This window comes from Natator depressus, chromosome 28 (genome assembly GCF_965152275.1).
Source record: "Natator depressus isolate rNatDep1 chromosome 28, rNatDep2.hap1, whole genome shotgun sequence".
NCBI classification, from domain to species: domain Eukaryota; kingdom Metazoa; phylum Chordata; order Testudines; family Cheloniidae; genus Natator; species Natator depressus.
In genome coordinates this window covers 1,947,702-1,964,927 of record NC_134261.1, presented here as the reverse complement: position 1 = coordinate 1,964,927, position 17,226 = coordinate 1,947,702, and the positions used below count along the sequence as shown (strand labels likewise).

At 55.2% G+C, this 17,226-nt stretch overlaps 1 protein-coding gene across 2 annotated transcripts; it reads left to right on the top strand.

Annotated features, from left to right (window-relative positions):
* Window positions 1–4,069: 4,069 nt before the first annotated feature.
* Window positions 4,070–16,503, top strand: LOC141978832 (monocarboxylate transporter 13-like). Of its 2 annotated transcripts, none has more exons than XM_074941161.1 (5): window positions 4,070–4,127; window positions 9,409–9,618; window positions 9,756–9,899; window positions 11,424–12,191; window positions 12,749–16,503. In XM_074941161.1, the coding sequence occupies exons 2-5, from the start codon at window positions 9,417–9,419 to the stop codon at window positions 13,000–13,002; spliced, it is 1,368 nt and encodes a 455-aa protein (XP_074797262.1). In that variant the 5' UTR covers window positions 4,070–4,127; window positions 9,409–9,416; the 3' UTR covers window positions 13,003–16,503. The 2 variants fall into 2 exon arrangements, with proteins under 2 accessions (XP_074797262.1, XP_074797261.1); XM_074941160.1 differs by lacking the exon at window positions 4,070–4,127 and adding an exon at window positions 4,369–4,496.
* The last annotated feature ends 723 nt before the right edge of the window (window positions 16,504–17,226 follow it).

Sequence of the window (17,226 nt, the reverse complement as noted above, 5' to 3'; positions counted from 1 at the left end):
ACAGTCTGTGACTGGTTGGTGAGGCTAACTTCAGTGTTAACCACCAGTTTGGGGGAGAATCTGCGTTCCTTTTTGCAGCCTGCCCGGACCCTGGCATTTCCCCGGGCCACACGAGCCAGGAGAAATCGTCCGGGATTAGAAAACATGGCTTAGAGCGATCCAAGCATCACCAGGAGACGGCTGAGGGGTGACCGGATCCCTGTCTCTAGATATCTATGTAGGGAACATATATTTCGCTCTCCAGCCTAGGAGAGGAAGGTCTAACGCCATCCAACGGCTGGAAGATGAAGCTAGACCCATTCAGACTGGAAAGAAGGTGCAATTATTTTAAGAGTAATTAACAATTACCTCTGGTAAAAAATATGATGCCCGATTGCCTGTCTGAATGGGTCTAGCTTCAACCTCCGGCCGTCGGCTCTTGTTAGATGGAAGAGTCTAAATCAAATCTCCGGTCCCCCAGGATCAAATCACCCCTTCGCCTTCTCTCCATGAAGCTAAACAGACCCAGCTCCTGGCGTCTCTCAGTGTAAGGCACATTTTCAAATCTTTGAATCGTTCCAGCAGCTCTTCTCTGAACCCTCCCTGGTTTATCAGCGACATCAGACGCGCCGGTGACCTCCCTCCTGGCTGGTCTACGGGCACAAGGTCTTTGTCTCTCGGGCCCGTTCAACCGGTCCATGCGAACTGCCACAGGAAAACGACCCCAGACTTGTTGGGTACGTGAGGGATTTGCATTAATTACCCCTCTTGTGTTTCCCCCTTCTGCTCCGAGTTCAGGAAACATAACCCCGTGGCCCACGAAGAGGCTCGGATGATTTGTAAAGTCGATACAATATTCCAGCGTTCTCCAAAGCGTCACATCTGCCACACCTGACTTGCACTTCACAAAAGTTACCAGCTATTAAGAACGGCCAGACTGGGTCAGACCAAGGGTCCATCTAGCCCAGTATCCCATCATCCAAGAGTGGCCAATGCCAGGGGCCCCAGAAGGAAGGAACAGAACAGGGAATCATCAAGTGATCCATCCCCTGGCCCCCATTCCCAGCTTCTGGCAAACAGAGGCCAGGGACCCCATCCCTGCCCATCCTGGCTAATAGCCATTGATGGACCTGTCCTCCAGGAACGTATCTAGTTCTTTTTTTAACCCTGTTCTAGTCTTGGCCTTCAGAACATCCCCTGGCGAGGAGTTCCACAAGTTGACTGTGTGTTGTGTGAAGAAATACTTCCTTTTGTTTGTTTTAAACCTGCTGCCTATTTATTTCATTGGGTGACCCCTGGTTCATGAGGAGTAAATAACACGTCCTTATTTACTTTCTCCACACCTGTCATGATTTTATAGCCCTCAATCATATGCCCCCTTAGTCATCTCTTTCCCAGGCTGAAAAGTCCTGATCTTATTCATCTCTCCTCGCACAGAAGCCGTTCCAGACCCCGAATAATTTTTGCTGCCCTTTTCTGCACCTTTTCCAATCCCAAATAGATCTTTTTTGAGACGGGGCGACCACATCTGCACGCAGTGTTCAAGCTGTGGGTGTCCCGTGGATTTATATAGAGACGATAGGATATTTTCTGTCTTATTATCTATCCCTCTCTTAACGATTCCCAGCATACTGTTGGCTTTTTTGGCGGCCGCTGCCCATTGAGTGGACGTTTTCAGAGAGCCATCCGCAAGGACGCCAAGATCCCCCTCTTGAGGGGGAACCGCTCATTTAGACCCCGTCCTTTTATGCATAGAGCTGGGATGATGTTTTCCAATGTGCATGACTTTGCATTGATCAACATTTAATTTCAGAGGCCGTTGTGTTGCCGGGTCACCCAGTTTTGGGAGATCCCTTTGTAGCTCTTCGCAGTCTGATTTCCCAGTTTATTCCTCCTCCTTTGACTTGGTCTTTCCGCCTTCAGTCCGTGTCTTCGTTCCCTTCTTTCCAGCAAATTTTTTTATTCCCCCCGCCTTTGATGGTTATTTTCATGGGGCTCCTGGCTTCTTCACAGCCAACCGACAAGCAACCCAGCGCCCCGAAGTCTCATCGCGACTTTCCCCCTTCCAAACACGGAGCATTTTTCATGGGCTTCTGTTTCCAAAAAGCGACAGCCCGGAGTTGTCCCCTTTATTTGGTAAAAATGCCCGCCCGTCTGGTTTTCCAAACCACACCAGGCCAACCTCGAGGCAGACTATATCCCTCCAATTTTGCCACAAACTGAGATCCAACACCAGCTGACGTGAAGCTCAAAGAATATGCCTTGTTGGAGGGAAGTCAAAGCAGATGGCTTTCTACGCCGCTGGGTTTTTCACTCCCTCCTCTCCACCGGGACGATCCGTTTCAGCGCCGTTGGGATCCGACAGCGGCCTAGGAGCATTTGGGGCTAGATCCAGCCCCGCAAGGGAGTTGAAAACACACGACGGGGGGAAGCATCGGCCGCCGGTTGCGTTTCCGCTGGATTCAATCCGCGGCGTCGGCCGCACCGTCGGTGTGACTGAAGGGAGGCGGGGAACCGATCGTTCGCCGTGTCCGGCGAGGGGAGAGCAAGGCGGGTTTGGGTCGATCGGCAGCAAAGGGAGAGGGAGGGAAGACGTGAGGAGAAAATGCCCCCTTTGTGCAGACCGCAGGGCAGCCCCATAGCCCCACCCCATGCCCCCTCTGTGCAGGGCACACGGCAGCCCCATAGTCCCCCAAATATCCTCTCTGAGCAGCCCCATAGCCCCCCAAATGCCCCCTTTGTGCAGGGCACAGGGTAGCTCCTGGCCCCGATGTCCCCTCTGTGCAGCCCCATAGCACCCCCAGATGCCCCCTCTGTGCAGCCCCATAGCTCCCACCCCACCCCCCTCTGTGCAGGGCACAGGGCAGCCCCCCAGCCCCCCAGATATCCTCTCTGTGCAGCCCCATAGCCCCCCAAATGCACCCTTTGTGCAGGGCACAGGGCTGTCCCATAGCCCTCTGACTCCCCCTTCTGTGCAGGAAACGGGAAAGTCTCATAGCTAACCCGATACCCCTCTGCCAAGGCACACGGCAGCCCCACAGGCCCCCCCCCCATGCCTCCTCTGTACAGCCCCATAGCCCTCTCATCTGCCCAGATGTTTCCCCTGTGCAGGGCACACAGCAGCCCCATAGCCCCCCAGATGTCCTCTCTGTGCAGCCCCATAGCCCCCCTCCATGTCCCCTCTGTGCAGGGCACACGGCAGCCCCATAGTCCCCTAGATATCCTCTCTGTGCAGCCCCAGAGCCCCCCAAATGCCCCCTCTGTGCAGGGCACACAGCAACCCATAGCCCCCTGATGCCTCCTCTGTACAGCCCCATAGCCCTCCCACCTGCCCAGATGTTTCCTCTGTGCAGGGCACAGGGCAGCCCCATAGCCCCCCCCGATGTCCTCTCTGTGCAGCCCCATAGCCCCCCTCCATGTCCCCTCTGTGCAGGGCACACGGCAGCCCCATAGCCCCCCAGATATCCTCTCTGTGCAGCCCCGAGCCCCCCCAATGCCCCCTTTGTGCAACCCCTTAATACCCCCCCATGTCCACTCTGTGCAGCCCCAAAGGCCCCGATGTCCCCCCGTGCAGCCACAGGACAGCCCCCTAGCTCTGCCCCCCCCCCAACACTGCCCTGTGTGAGGGTGGAGGGGAGCAGGGAGAAGAGGCGGACCCACGAATTAAGCGCAGGTCAGCGGACGCTCCGGGACAGCCCAGCTGCGCCTGCGCCGGTGGGGTGAGCGCGGGAGGCGGGGCTTAGGGGGCGTGGCCTGCCCCCTGCAGTTTCAGTCTTGGCTCGGCCGGGCGCCCCTTTGGAGCGTTGCGAGCAGGTGGCGCGGCCGCTGCGCCCCGCCCCCTTGGAACGTTGCGGCCAGGTGGCGCGGCCAGGGCGGTCCACGTGAGCGCCCGGCGCGGGCGGGGGGGGGACACACGTGGGTTTTTGTTTTTTTTTTCCGGATTTGTGGGGTTCGTTGATCCTCGCATCCCCCCCCCTCCGCTTCTTAAGGGGGTCCTGGATCGCCAGCCCCCGGGAAGGCGGCGGCGGGGGGTGGGGAGTGGGCTGGTATCTGGGTATAACGCCCAGAGGGGGATTTCTGAAGGGGGGGGGATTTTTTGCCCTGGCTTTTTCGGGGGAGCAGCGGATGCTGATGTGATGCTCGGCCAGGTAAGGATTGGGGGCGGGGGGGAGATCAGCGACCAGGCGGGTATACAGGTGTAACGCCTGGCGGAGGGGAGGGATCGCCACACACCCTCCCCCCCGGGCTGGGGGGGGGGGGGGAAGGGAGGAGATGGTGTTTGGAGGTCCATGATTTCCTGCTGCGATTCGATAGACTTTGACCCTGGCCGCACTAGCTCTGGTGGTGGGGGAGGGGGAGACCCAATACTACCCCCCCCCGCCAGCTGCTGTTGCTTCCCCCTTCCCTGGAGTGAGCGTGGGGGAGTCACCTAGCTAAAGGGGTAATCCCCCCCCCGCCCCATCGCAGCTCCCTCCACTAGATCCCTTCTGACTGCTTTTGGTGAGGCTGATTCTGGGGTGAGTCGCTGCTGGGGGAGGACAGCGAGGGGGCATGCGATCTTGGGGGTGATGGAGATGGGTTCACCCTGGTATGTCTTTGGCTCTGCTGGGGGTGAAGATGTTAATAAAATCCTGGTGGCAAGATTAAAGAGTTCAGCACGCCGGGGGGGGGGGGAGGGGGTGGTCAATTTTTTGCTGATTTACAGTTAACCCGCACTGAAGCGGGGAGGGAATAAATGTCTGATCCTCTTAAGGCAGTGGTTCTCAAGCTTTTGTACTGGTGACCCCTTTCACACAGCAAGCCTCTGAGTGTGGACCCCCCCCTTATAAATTAAAAACACATTTTTATATATTTAACACCATTATAAATGTCGGAGGCAAAGCAGGGCTTGGGGTGGAGGCTGACAGCTCGTGACCCCCCCCATGTAATAACCTCGCGACCCCCTGAGGGGTCCCGACGCCCAGTTTGAGAACCCCTGTCTTAAGGTTTTGTCTACACTGGGACGTTAATTCAGATTGAGGGCCGGGTGTGCGTTTAAATCTGCTCTGAAAGTGGATTATCTGTATTAGCCAGTTCACGGGGGAGCAGAATTGGGTCCTGTGTGTGTGTGGGAGTTAAGCAGAAATGAAAGTGTAAATGAAAGTCTTGTCAGCTAAGCCTTTAAGCGCCGGAGCTACTCCTGAATCTTGTGGAGACTCTGGATTAAGGGGGCTACGTTCCAATCTATCTTCATCCACTTTGCGCCAGTCGCTTCCGTGTATGGCGAACCCCTTATTCAAGATGCAAAAAACCGAAGGCAACCTGGTTAACTGGGTTGAAGTGCAAAGTATGAAGTAAGCCGTTGATCAGAACAATTTCCCTTCGGAGAATCGTAGGACGGGAAGGGACCCCGAGAAGTCATCTAGTCCAGTCCCCTGCACTCATGAAGTATTATCAAGACCAGTGGTTTTCAAACCAGTACCAGTACTGCAAGGCCAATGGGAGCTTGTGGGGGGCGGGGAGGGGTGCCTGTGGGCGAGAGCCTCCCGAGATAAGCCCAATCCCCTGCCCCACCCCTGAGCCCCCCCAAACCTGGAGCCCCCTCTTGCACCCTCATCCTCGGCCCCACCCCAGAGCCTGCACTCCCAGCCCAGAACCCTGACCCCCTCCTGCATCCCAACCCCCTGCCCCAGCCAGAGGCCCAACCCACACCCTGAATCCCTCATTCCCAGCCCCACCCTGCAGCCCGCACCCCAACCCTGTGTCCCAGCCCTGAGCCCCTCCCACACCCCAAACTCCTCCTCCCCAGCTCCGTTGGGTCGTGGGCATCAACAATTTTCTTCAACTGGAGTCACCAAGAAAAAAAGGTTTGCAGACCACCGATCTAGTCCACATCTCTCTTGGGTGCGACTCGCACGAGACCCCCATCACCGGTTCTTTGCTCCCGTAAAACTCCTGTATAAGAAGTGAGATCGCTGCGTCACGTATGTGGAGGCTTGAAGACTTCCTTGAAAACCCAAATAAAGCAGGGTGTGAATGCGGTTCCACAGAAGCCCGATAGATCTGGCATAACAGGCTGTCGGATTGCCATGCGGTCAACTCCTAAAGGTGACGGAAAGCAAAGATCGAAGAACGCAAACAGCGAAGAGTGCGGGCCGACCGTCTAGTTTACATCTTTTCCTTTTTCTCTCATACCCCTTTTCCATTACAACCTTGCACGTCTCAACCCCTGTCCACGTGTGATATTCCAGGGAGCCTGAGTTTACTTCTCCACTCCACCCGCTATTTCTGTCAATCCATCTCCCGCTGCCTTGGACAAGTCACTGCGGTCCGCTCCGGCCGGTGGGCGTTTGGTGTTCTGAATTGTTGGAGCAATTTCTTACGGGTGTGTGTGTGGGAGGAATTCTCCACTGCTGACAATTTTGCGGTCGAGGTTGGAAGTTCACCAAAGGGCTCAGCTCTGGGGATGGTTTTATGGGGACGTTCCCCGGCTTGGGTTACGCGGGCATTTCAGCCTGGACGATCGCTCAAGTGTTGCCCCGGTTCTATTCGTTCCCTCCGAAGCGTCCGGCGTTGGCCGCTGTCGGAAGACAGGACACTGGGCTCGATGGACCTTTGGTCTGACCCAGTCTGGCCATTACATGCTTTTGGGGGCATGCACCCCAAATCCCCGCCCTCCCAAATCTACCGGTTTTGTTCTTCTGCGGTTTGCTTGGATATCACGAGTTACGAATTGCTAAATCATAGAATCGTAGGACTGGAAGGGACCTCGAGAGGTCCTCTAGTCCAGGCCCCTGCCCTCAAGGCAGGACTAAGTATTCTCTAGACCATTCCTGACGGGTGTTTATCTAACATGCTCTTAAAAACCTCCAGTGACAGAGATTCCACAACCTCCCTGGGCAATTTATTCCAGGGCTTAACCACCCTGACGGTTGGGAAGTTTTTCCTAATGTCCAACCTAAACCACCCTTGCTGCAATTTAAGCCCATTGCTTCCTGTCCTATCCTCAGCGGTCAAGGAGAACAAATTTTCTCCCTCCTCCTTGTAACCACGTTTTATGTACTCAAAAACTGTGATCGTGTCCCCCTCTCAGTCTTCTCTTCTCCAGACTAAACAAACCCAAGTTTTTCAGTCTTCCCTCGTGTTTTCTAGACCTTTCACCATTTTTGTTGCTCTTCTCTGGACTTTCTCCAATTTGTCCACCTCGGTCCTGGAATGTGGCGCCCAGAACGGGACGCACTACTCCAGCTGAGGCCATATCGGCGCGGAGCAGAGCGGAAGAATTACTTCTCGTGTCTGGCTTACGACAATCCTGCTGGTACAGCCCAGAATGATGCTTGATTTTTTTGCAGTAGGGTTACTCTGTTGACTCATATTTCGCTTGTGGTCCACTCTGACCCCTAGATCCCTTTCCACAGTTCTCCTTCCTAGGCAGTCATTTCCCATTGTGTGTGTGTGTGTGTAACTGATTGTTCCTTCCTAAGTGGAGCATTTTGCATTTGTCCTTACTGAATTTCATCCTCTTAACTTCAGACCATTTCTCCAGTTTGTCCAGATCATTTTGAATTTGAATCCTACCCTCCAAGGCACTTGCAACCGCTCCTGTGTCCACATATCTGGGGGAGGGATAGCTCAGTGGTTTGAGCACTGGCCTGCTAAACCCAGGGTTGTGAGTTCAATCCTTGAGGGGGCCATTTAGGGATCTGGGGCAAAAATTGGGGATTGGTCCTGCTTTAAGCAGGGGGTTGGACTAGATGACCTCCTGAGGTCCCTTCCAACCCTGATATTCTATGATTCTATGATCTATTCAAGGGACACCATCATAGGGCCTAATCACATCAGCCACACTATCAGAGGCTCATTCACCTGCACATCCACCAATGTGATATATGCCATCATGTGCCAGCAATGCCCCTCTGCCATGTACATTGGCCAAACTGGACAGTCTCTACGTAAAAGAATAAATGGACACAAATCAGACGTCAAGAATTATAACATTCAAAAACCAGTCGGAGAACACTTCAGTCTCTCTGGTCGCTCGATTAGAGACCTAAAAGTGGCAATTCTCCAACAAAAAAACTTCAAAAACAGACTCCAACGAGAGACTGCTGAATTGGAATTAATTTGCAAACTGGACACAATTAACTTAGGCTTGAAAAGAGACTGGGAGTGGATGGGTCATTACACAAAGTAAAACTATTTCCCCATGTTTATTCCCCCCCTCCAGCCCCCACTGTTCCTCACATGTTCTTGTCAACTGCTGGAAATGGCCCACCTTGATTATCACTACAAAAGGTGTCCGTCCCCCCGCCCCCCCCCGCCCCACTCTCCTGGTAATAGCTCACCTTAAGTGATCACTCTGGTTACAGTGTGTGTGGTAACACCCATTGTTTCATGTTCTCTGTGTATATAAATCTCCTCCCTGTATTTTCCACTGAATGCATCCGATGAAGTGAGCTGTAGCTCACGAAAGCTTATGCTCAAATAAATTGGTTAGTCTCTAAGGGGCCACAAGTCCTCCTTTTCTTTTTGCGAATACAGACTAACGTGGCTGCTACTCTGAAACCCTCCTGGTTTGGCATCGTTTGCAAACTTTTACACGCATTCCTGCTGCCGACCAGGCTCTGGAGGCCCAAACTTATTGCAAAGCCTCCTTCAAGCGTCGCGTACGTTTCCCGATGTGCAGGAGAACTTTCATCGGCCGCCGTCGTTCCGGGTCGCGGCCTCTTCGCTCGCCTTTTGCGTGTGATACGTCGGGTTTAATCTTGCACTGAATATCTGTGGAGACTCTGGACTGAGAGGGCTTCGTTCCGATCTATCTTCATCCACTTTGCACCCGGTCTCCCAGGAGGGTCTGGCAGTGGGGAGAGGCCTGTTGATTTTAGGGGGAGGAGGGTCACCCCCTGGCCTCAGGCGCGTGCCTCTGGGATTGCCTGTGGAACAAAGAACCGGGGGAAGGCAGAAATTAGGGTCTTCCATCTGAATGGTCGCCCCCCCACAATGGAGCTTACTGTGTCGACACCCTAAATGACCGATCTCCCCCATAGAAAGACGAGAAATAAGATTGGGGGTGGGGGACACACAGCCCCTGGCATGGGGGGGATGGGGGCCCCTGGCATAGGGAGAGACGGGGGACACACAGAGACAGGTATGGGGGGAGAATAGGGGCCCCTGGTATGGGGGGAGGGGCAGGTGGGGGGCCACCCAGAGCCCTAGGCATGGAGCCGGAGGCCAGGAAGGGGGCGCACGGAGTCTTTGTTGGGGGGCAGTTTTGAGGCCAAGTGAGAGATGCAAAGGGAGGGGAAAAAGCAGCTGCTCGGAAGCCGGGACTGGAGGAGCTAGGAGCTCCCCCGCACCCCACAGCGCCCCCTGCTGGGAGAGGCCGGGACTGGAGGACCTGTACCCCAGGACAAAAGCGCCTATTCTAACGCCCCGCTCTCTCTCCTGCAGTGAGCCCCATGCCGGTGGTGCACCCCCAACCCCCCGACGGGGGCTGGGGCTGGATGGTGGTGCTGGCCGCCTTCTTCCAGTCGGCGCTGGTTTTCGGGGTGATCCGCTCCTTCGGCGTCTTCTTCATGGAGTTTGTGGGGTACTTCGGGGAGCTGGCGGGGCGGGTCTCCTGGATCACCTCCATCGGGATCGCTGTGCAGCAGTTTGCTAGTGAGTTTGGGGGGGCGGGGGGCAGGGGATTCTGACCCTCTTTTGGCGGTAGGAGGGAGAACCCCACTCCTCCCCCAGAGTCAGCTGCATCGCAGGGTAACAGGGCCCGCCCGGTCTCTCTCTGCTGCCCCCTGCAGGTCCGGTGGGCAGCGCCCTCAGCACCCAGTACGGCGCCCGCCCCGTGGTGATGGCCGGGGGCATCCTCTCGGGGCTGGGCATGTTCCTGGCGTCCTTCGCCACCAGCCTGACCCACCTGTACCTGAGCATCGGGCTGCTCTCAGGTAGGTCCCCCCCCACCCCTGCCTCAGTGCCCTCTGGGAGTATCCTCGCTCAAGGCTGGGAGCAAGGGCTTCTGGGTAACTCAGTGCACCCTGGGACCATCCTCGCCCAAGACCAGGAGCAAGGGATTCTGGGTCTAATATCCGGTATTCCAGGCAGGAATGACCGGATGTTGCCGGTGGCGGGTTTTCAGAGCTTCATTTCACCTTTTCCGGGTGTTCAAATGGCCAACCCGAGCTAAACCTTCATTGGTGGGCTTGGCAACATTCGACGTTGTTCGTTTTTGAGCATTTAGATGGGTCGTTTCGATGCTTTCTTTTAAAGCGTCTCTCTGAGATTTTTTTTTTTATCCGCTTATGCTTTCACGGTTGCGTAAGATTACGGGTTCGACCTTTTGTTTTCTCCCCCCTGGTTTTATGGACTGAAATTTGCACAGCGGCGGGAAGCCGCGGGGGCTGGTCGGACAAGTATGGACCAACAGGCGTAGAGGTTGAAAAAGTTAGACCTTGGTAGCCATAAAAACAGAAGTGGTCCCCCTCACGTGTCCGAACCAAGCTGGATTTCAGGATACTTCCTTTAATCCTTACGGCGCATGACTTTACTTTGCTGATCTGTACATTTCGATCTCTATCGATTGACCGTATCTGTTCGTTGGTTTGGGTGTCTACAGCTGAATGGGCGTTTACCAACACTTACCGATGGGGGGTGGGGGTGGGAATATAATTCTTCTAAGCCTACCTGTTGGAGACCATGAAGTCTTCCTGTCTTACTGTTCTACTAAATTAGGGCTTTAAAATAGTTGACCTTTTTCAAAATGGCTGCCATCATGTGGGGGGCAACCGTGGACCCAGGGGGGAAGGAGCCAGGGCTTCTTCAAAATGGCTGCCATTGCGTCTGCGGAATCAGTGGGGAAGTTGTTTGGAGGGACGAGAGCATAGGGGGGAAAGGAGTGGGGCCTTTTCAAAATGGCTGCCATCCTGGGGGGCGGGGGGAGAGGGAACTGTGGGGCCACAGGGGAAAGGAGCGGGGCCTTTTCAAAATGGCTGCCATCCCGTGGTGGGAACTGTGGGGCCACAGGGGAAAGGAGCGGGGCCTTTTCAAAATGGCTGCCATCCCATGGGGGGAACTGTGGGGCCACAGGGGAAAGGAGCGGGGCCTTTTCAAAATGGCTGCCGCTGAGGGGGACGGTTCCGGGGGGGGGGGCATCAAAGGAAAGAGAGGACCATCCAAATGGCCACCGTTTGATGGGTGGGGGTAGGGAGAAGGAGCTAGGTCTCATTCAAAATGGCCATCAGTATATGGGGGGAGGGTAATCACTGAGGCTGGGGGAGGAAGGAGCCGGGCCTCATTCAAAATGGCTGCAGCCACACAGCGGCCATTTTGGAAAAACAAGTTAAAAAGTAGATGGGCCCAAAACAGTCTCATTTGTGGCCACGTCCGGCCTGTTGCCGTACCAACCTGGATGTCATGGGGGGGGGGGCCTACGTGTGTATTTTACACCCCCCCCCCCTTTTTTTTTTTTGCAGGCTTCGGGTGGGCCTTGGTCTTCACGCCTTCCGTGGCCTCGGTGGCCCGTTACTTCAAGAAGCGCCGGACGTTCGCCACGGGCTTGGCCTTCACGGGCGTGGGCCTGTCCTCCTTCGCCTTCTCCCCGCTCTTCCAGCTCCTGGTGGACACCTACGCCTGGCGGGGGGCCCTCCTGGTTGTGGCCGGCATGTCCTTCAACCTGGTGGTGTGCGGTGCCCTCATCCGCCCCCTGACCCTCAAGGAGGACCTGGCCGGCGCCGGGGACCCCGGCGGGAACTGCCTGGGGAAGCTTTCCACCCTCTTTGGCCTGCCTTTGCTCTTCCACTGGCCTTTCATGCGGTTCGTCCTGGCTGTGACCTTGATCAACAGCGGCTACTTCATTCCCTATGTCCACTTGGTGGCCCGGGCCCGGGAGCTGGGCTTCGACGAGTACCAGGCCGCCTTCCTTATGTCCGTGGCGGCCGTGGCTGACCTGTGTGGCCGCCTCCTCTCGGGTTGGCTGGCCGATTGCCGGGTTTTCCACCTCAGCCACATCTTGGTGGCCTGGACCTCCCTGACTGGCATCTCCTTGGCGCTGGTGCCTCTGGGGCGCAGCTACCCGCTGCTGATGGCCATCGGCATCTGCTACGGGTTCTTCTCCGGGGCGCTCACCCCCGTGGTCTTTTCCATCCTGCCGGAAATCGTGGGCATCAGGCAGATTTTCGGCTCGATGGGGCTGCTGCAGATGATGGAGAGCATCGGTGGGCTTCTGGGAGCGCCGTTCTCTGGTAGATCGCCGCTGGCTTTCTTCTCCTCCCGTTCAATTAATTGGAAATGAGCTCCTCCTTCCCCCGTAAATCAATCCCCAACCCTGCCCTTTCCCCTGTAACCTTAAGTCATAGACTTGGTCCTTCTTGGAACCAAGACTCCTGGCCCCTACCCTGGTCTTGGGAACAGTGGTTAACATGTGAACATCATCCGGCTTGGCATTAGCTGCCCTCCAACCCCAGGTGGGGATAGAACCAGCAGTCCTGACTCCCAGTTCCCCCTGCTCCAACCAGCTAGACCCCACAAGGTTCTTGTGACCTCGTTCTAGGTCGCCCTGTTTCTAGGTCACCCTAGGTTTTGATCTAAGTCATCCTGGCTTCTTATGGCGCCGTAGGTCAGCTCCATGTTCTAGGTTGCTGTGTGCTCTCTGGATATTGTTCTAGATCACACTTGTCTCTTGTGTCATTTGAGATCGCCTTCATGTTCTAGGTTGCCCTATGTTCTCTGGCTATTGTTCTAGCTCACCCTGGGTTTTCCTGCTGTTGGTCTGGATGACTCTTTCCTTTCTCTGTTCCAGGTTGGCTGCGGGACATGACTGGGGACTACACAGCCTCTTTCCTGGCAGCTGGGGCTTTCCTCTTGGCGGGGAGCCTGGTTTTGGTCACTCTGCCCAACTTCTTCTCTTGTCTGGGCTCCTCCCCTCCTGCCTGCCACGGCACCAAGGTGGAGGCCGGGGCGGAGCCAGCCGCATTGACACCGGCCTCTGGGGAACTTTCCTCCCAGGACAGAGACTGGCCAGCCAGAAGCCAAGATCTCAGGGAGCCGGCGTGACTGCAAGGGGGTTGTGGCAGTGGCTGGGTGAAGGGGGGGAACCAAGGAGGGACAGCTACCCCCCCCCACCTCACAGCTCTTTTGGGGCCCCTCAATCCATTATCACAGCCTGGGCCTAATCCCCCCTTCCCTGGGCCTAATCCCCTGTTTGTATCCTCTGATCCCTGGGGCGAACTCCTTGACCGGGACCAGGTTCTGGAAGGGCTAATGCGGTCAGGGTGTAAATTCCAGCCTGGGGAGGGGTCCTAGAGTTTTGCCTCTCTTCCTACCTACCATCCCCTTCAATATCTCCACCGAGAGGGATGCTCCTTCACAGAAATAAGCCACATAAATACCCTTGCCCTCCTGGGTTCTCCTCCGGTGCCCCCTATGGGCTCCAACCTCCCAGAAGCCTGCTGGAAGCTTAGGGCCCGTTGTGGAGGTCCATAATTCGGGGAGGACGCTGAGGAAGCGGGGCAGGGTTCAGTCTATGAAGACCCCAACGAGGAGCAGAAATTGGATCAGAGTCTGGGTCTAACACAAAGAACATTTTATAAAGTGCGGGGAGGATCGGGCCGCTGCATTCATTTGGGGAAACCCTGTATACACCATCAATGGCAGGTCACCTCCATGTTCTAGGTTGCCCTACGTTATCTGGATGTTGTTCTAGGTCACTTTGTGTTCGTATGACAGTCTAGGTCACCTCCATGTTCTAGGTTGCTGCGTGCTCTCTATATATTGTTCTAGATCACACTTGTCTCTTGTGTCATTTGAGATCGCCTTCATGTTCTAGGTTGCCCTATGTTCTCTGGCTATTGTTCTATCTCACCCTGGGTTTTCCTGCTGTTGGTCTGGATGACTCTTTCCTTTCTCTGTTCCAGGCTGGCTGCGGGACATGACTGGGGACTACACAGTGGCAGGTGTATGCAGACAGGAAATAAAAGGCCCACTCCCATAATATGTGCGGTAGGCCCCTGCCTCAGTTTCCCCACTTGCTGCTGGGAATGGCTGGCAGGAAATGGACACCCACCCCACTCCGGGGGCCGGGGGTTAGTGATGTCCCAGAAATGCAGTTATGGGTGTAAAGGCCCCCCTCCCGGATTAGTTTAACCTCCAAAATGTAGGATTTGCTCATTTAAAGGGGAGAGGGAGTTGTTTAGCGAAATGACAGTTTTTTGGGGGCGGGGGACAAAAGCGGCAATTTCGAGTGCCGCCTTTTTTGGACCAGAGCTGCGTGCGGGGGGGGGGAATTAAAACCAGCCAATTCCTCTAGCGGGTGTCTGAGTTCATGGGCCCCTAACCAGCGCGTGAGAGGAAGGGGCCCAAGCGAAGGTGACTTTAGCTTGGAAGTGGCCACAATGCCCCCCCCGGGCAGGTGGGCCAAAGGTCGAAAGTGCCTCATTGAAGCAAAGTGGCTTGAAAGTTCATCTTGAGTTTTCTCGCATTGAAAGGAACAGGTCTCTTCACAGCGGGGTGGGTGAATATTAACGGAGTAACAAGGGAGGTTCTCCAAGGATTGGGCAAAACAGCTTGAGGTGGGTTTGCAGAGTGGGGGGAAAGATAAGCAAGAAAAGGGATTAATTTAGGTATGGTGCAGACCTGGTGATGGAACCCAGGAGTCCTGGCTCCCAGCCCCGGCCCCCGCTCTAACCCACCAGACCCCACTCCCCTCCCAGAACCATCCTGTCCTAGGGAGTTTGCCCTGGGCTCCCCCTGTGATCCTGACCCTTGTCCATTGTCTGGGGCATTGCTCGTACCCTTTGTAATTCAGCCTTTCCCAGGCTCTTTGGAGGCGGCTGGTTATCCAGGGACCCCTCGCCCAGCACTGAGATGCGGCCACCTCTGGGGCGGGGTGGCTGGTGACACAGGGATCCCTTGCCCGGCGCTGAGATGCGGCCACCTCTGGGGCGGGGCGGCTGGTGACTCGGGGACCACTCGCCCGGTGCTGAGATGCGGCCACTTCTGGGGCGGGGCAGCTGGTGACACAGGGACCCCTCACCCAGCACTGAGATGCGGCTACCTCTGGGGCGGGGCGGCTGGTGACACAGGGACCCCTTGCCCGCCGCTGAATTGCAGCCACCTCTGGGGCGGGGCAGCTGGTTACACCGGGACCCCTCGCCCGGCGCTGAGAAGTGGCCACCTCTGGGGCGGGGTGGCTGGTTATACAGGGATGCCTGGAAGCTACATAGAAACTTTTTAAAGACACCATTTTAGGGGCTCCATTGAAAGGCATACCCCAAAATTAAAAAAATCCTAGCAAGAGAACCAAAAAACTGTCACCATGGTTAAACAACCAAGTAAGAGCAGCAGTGAGAGGCAAAAAGGTATCCTTTAAAAAGTGGAAGTTAAATCCTAGTGCGGAAAACAGAAAGGAGCATAAACTCTGGGTAAAAATATAATCAGGCCAAAAAGGAATTTGAAGAGCAGCTAGCCAAAGACCCAAAAAGTAACAGCAAAAAAATGTTTTAAGTACATCAGAAGCAGGAAGCCTGCTAAACAACCAGTGGGGCCCCTGACCCATTGAGGTGCTAAAGGAGCAGTCAAGGACGTTAAGGCCATTGCGGAGAAACTAAATGAATTCTTTACATTGGTCTTCCCGGCTGAGGATGTGAGGGAGATTCCCAAACCTGAGCCATTCTTTTTAGGTGACAGATCTAAGGAACTGTCCCAGATTGAGGTATCATTAGAGGAGGTTTTGGACCAAATTGATTAATTAAGCAGCAGTAAGTCACCAGGACCAGCTGGTGTTCACCCAAGAGTTTGGAAGGAACTCAAATGTGTATGTCTACACTATGAAATTAGGTCGATTTTATACAGTCGATTGTGTATGTCCACACTACGTGCATTAAGTGGGAGGAGTGCGTCCTCACTACCGTGGCTAGCATCGACTTACAGAGCGGTGCACTGTGGGTAGCTATCCCACAGTTCCAGCAGTCTCCGCCACCCATTGGAATTCTAGGTTAAGCTCCCAACACCTGATGGGGCAAAAACATTGTCGCGGGTGGTTTTGGGTACATGTCGTCAGTCGCCCCTCCCTCTTTGAAAGCAATGGCAGACTGTCTACCGCAGCCTACCCCTTGCTCCCATGGTTCATGGAGCCTGGACAGTAGTAAGGAGCAGTTCCACTATAGGCTGAGCAAGCGGAGAATGGTGGTAGAATGTGCCTTTGCACGTTTAAAAGCGCGCTGGCGCTGTTGGTCAGACCTCAGCGCAACCAACATTCCCGTTGTTATTGCTGCTTGCTGTGTGCTCCATAATACCTGTGAGAGGAAGGGGGAGATGTTTATGGCCAGGTGGGAGGTTGAGGCAAATTGCCTGGCGTCTGACTTTGAGCAGCCAGACACCAGGGCGATTAGAAGAGCACAGTTAGGTGTGCTGCGCATCAGAGAGGCTTTGAAAACCAGTTTCATGACTGGCCAGGCTATGGTGTGACCGTGGTGTGTGTTTCTCCTTGATGCAAACCCGCCCCCTTTGTTGATTTTAATTCCCTGTAAACCAACCACCCTCCCCTCTTCGAAATAAAGTAACTACTGTTTTGAAACCGTTCATTCTTTATTAATTAAAAAAATGAGGTAACAGACAAGCCCGGGTGGGGTGGGGGAGGAGGGAAGGACAAGGCCACGTTGCTTATTGTAGCCACACTACAAATCAAACTGTTAGAATGACAGCCATCTGTTGCTTGAGCCATCCTCTGGAGTGGAGTGGCTGGGTGCCCGGAGCCTCCCCCCCACGTTCTTGGGCGTCTGGATGAGGAGGCCATGGAACTCAGGGAGGAGGGCAGGCTGTTATACAATGGATGCAGCTGGGGACTGTGCTCCTGTTGGCTTTCCTGCAGCTCCACCAGATGCTTCATCACGTCCGTTTGCTCCCCCATTAGCCTCAGCATCGCGTCCTGCCTCTGCTCTTCATGCTCACTTAATTCTTTCCTGGTCTCTGCCACTGAATGCCTCCTTGCATTACCAGGGATCGGCAACCTTTGGCACGTGGCACGGCAGGGTAAGCCGTCTGGCAGGCCAGGCCGCTTTGTTTATGCTGCTATATCTTCAGGTTCGGCCGATCACGGCTCCCACGGGCCGCGGTTCGCCATTCCAAGCCAAAGGGGGCTGCGGGAAGCGGCGCGGGCCAAGGGATGTCGACAAAACAGGCTTGGTCGTGTGGTCGGGTGCAGGGTTAAATGGATCTAATGCTGCTAAATTCGACCTAAACTCGTAGACCAGGGCTAACTGTCGTCTGTAATCGTGAAAT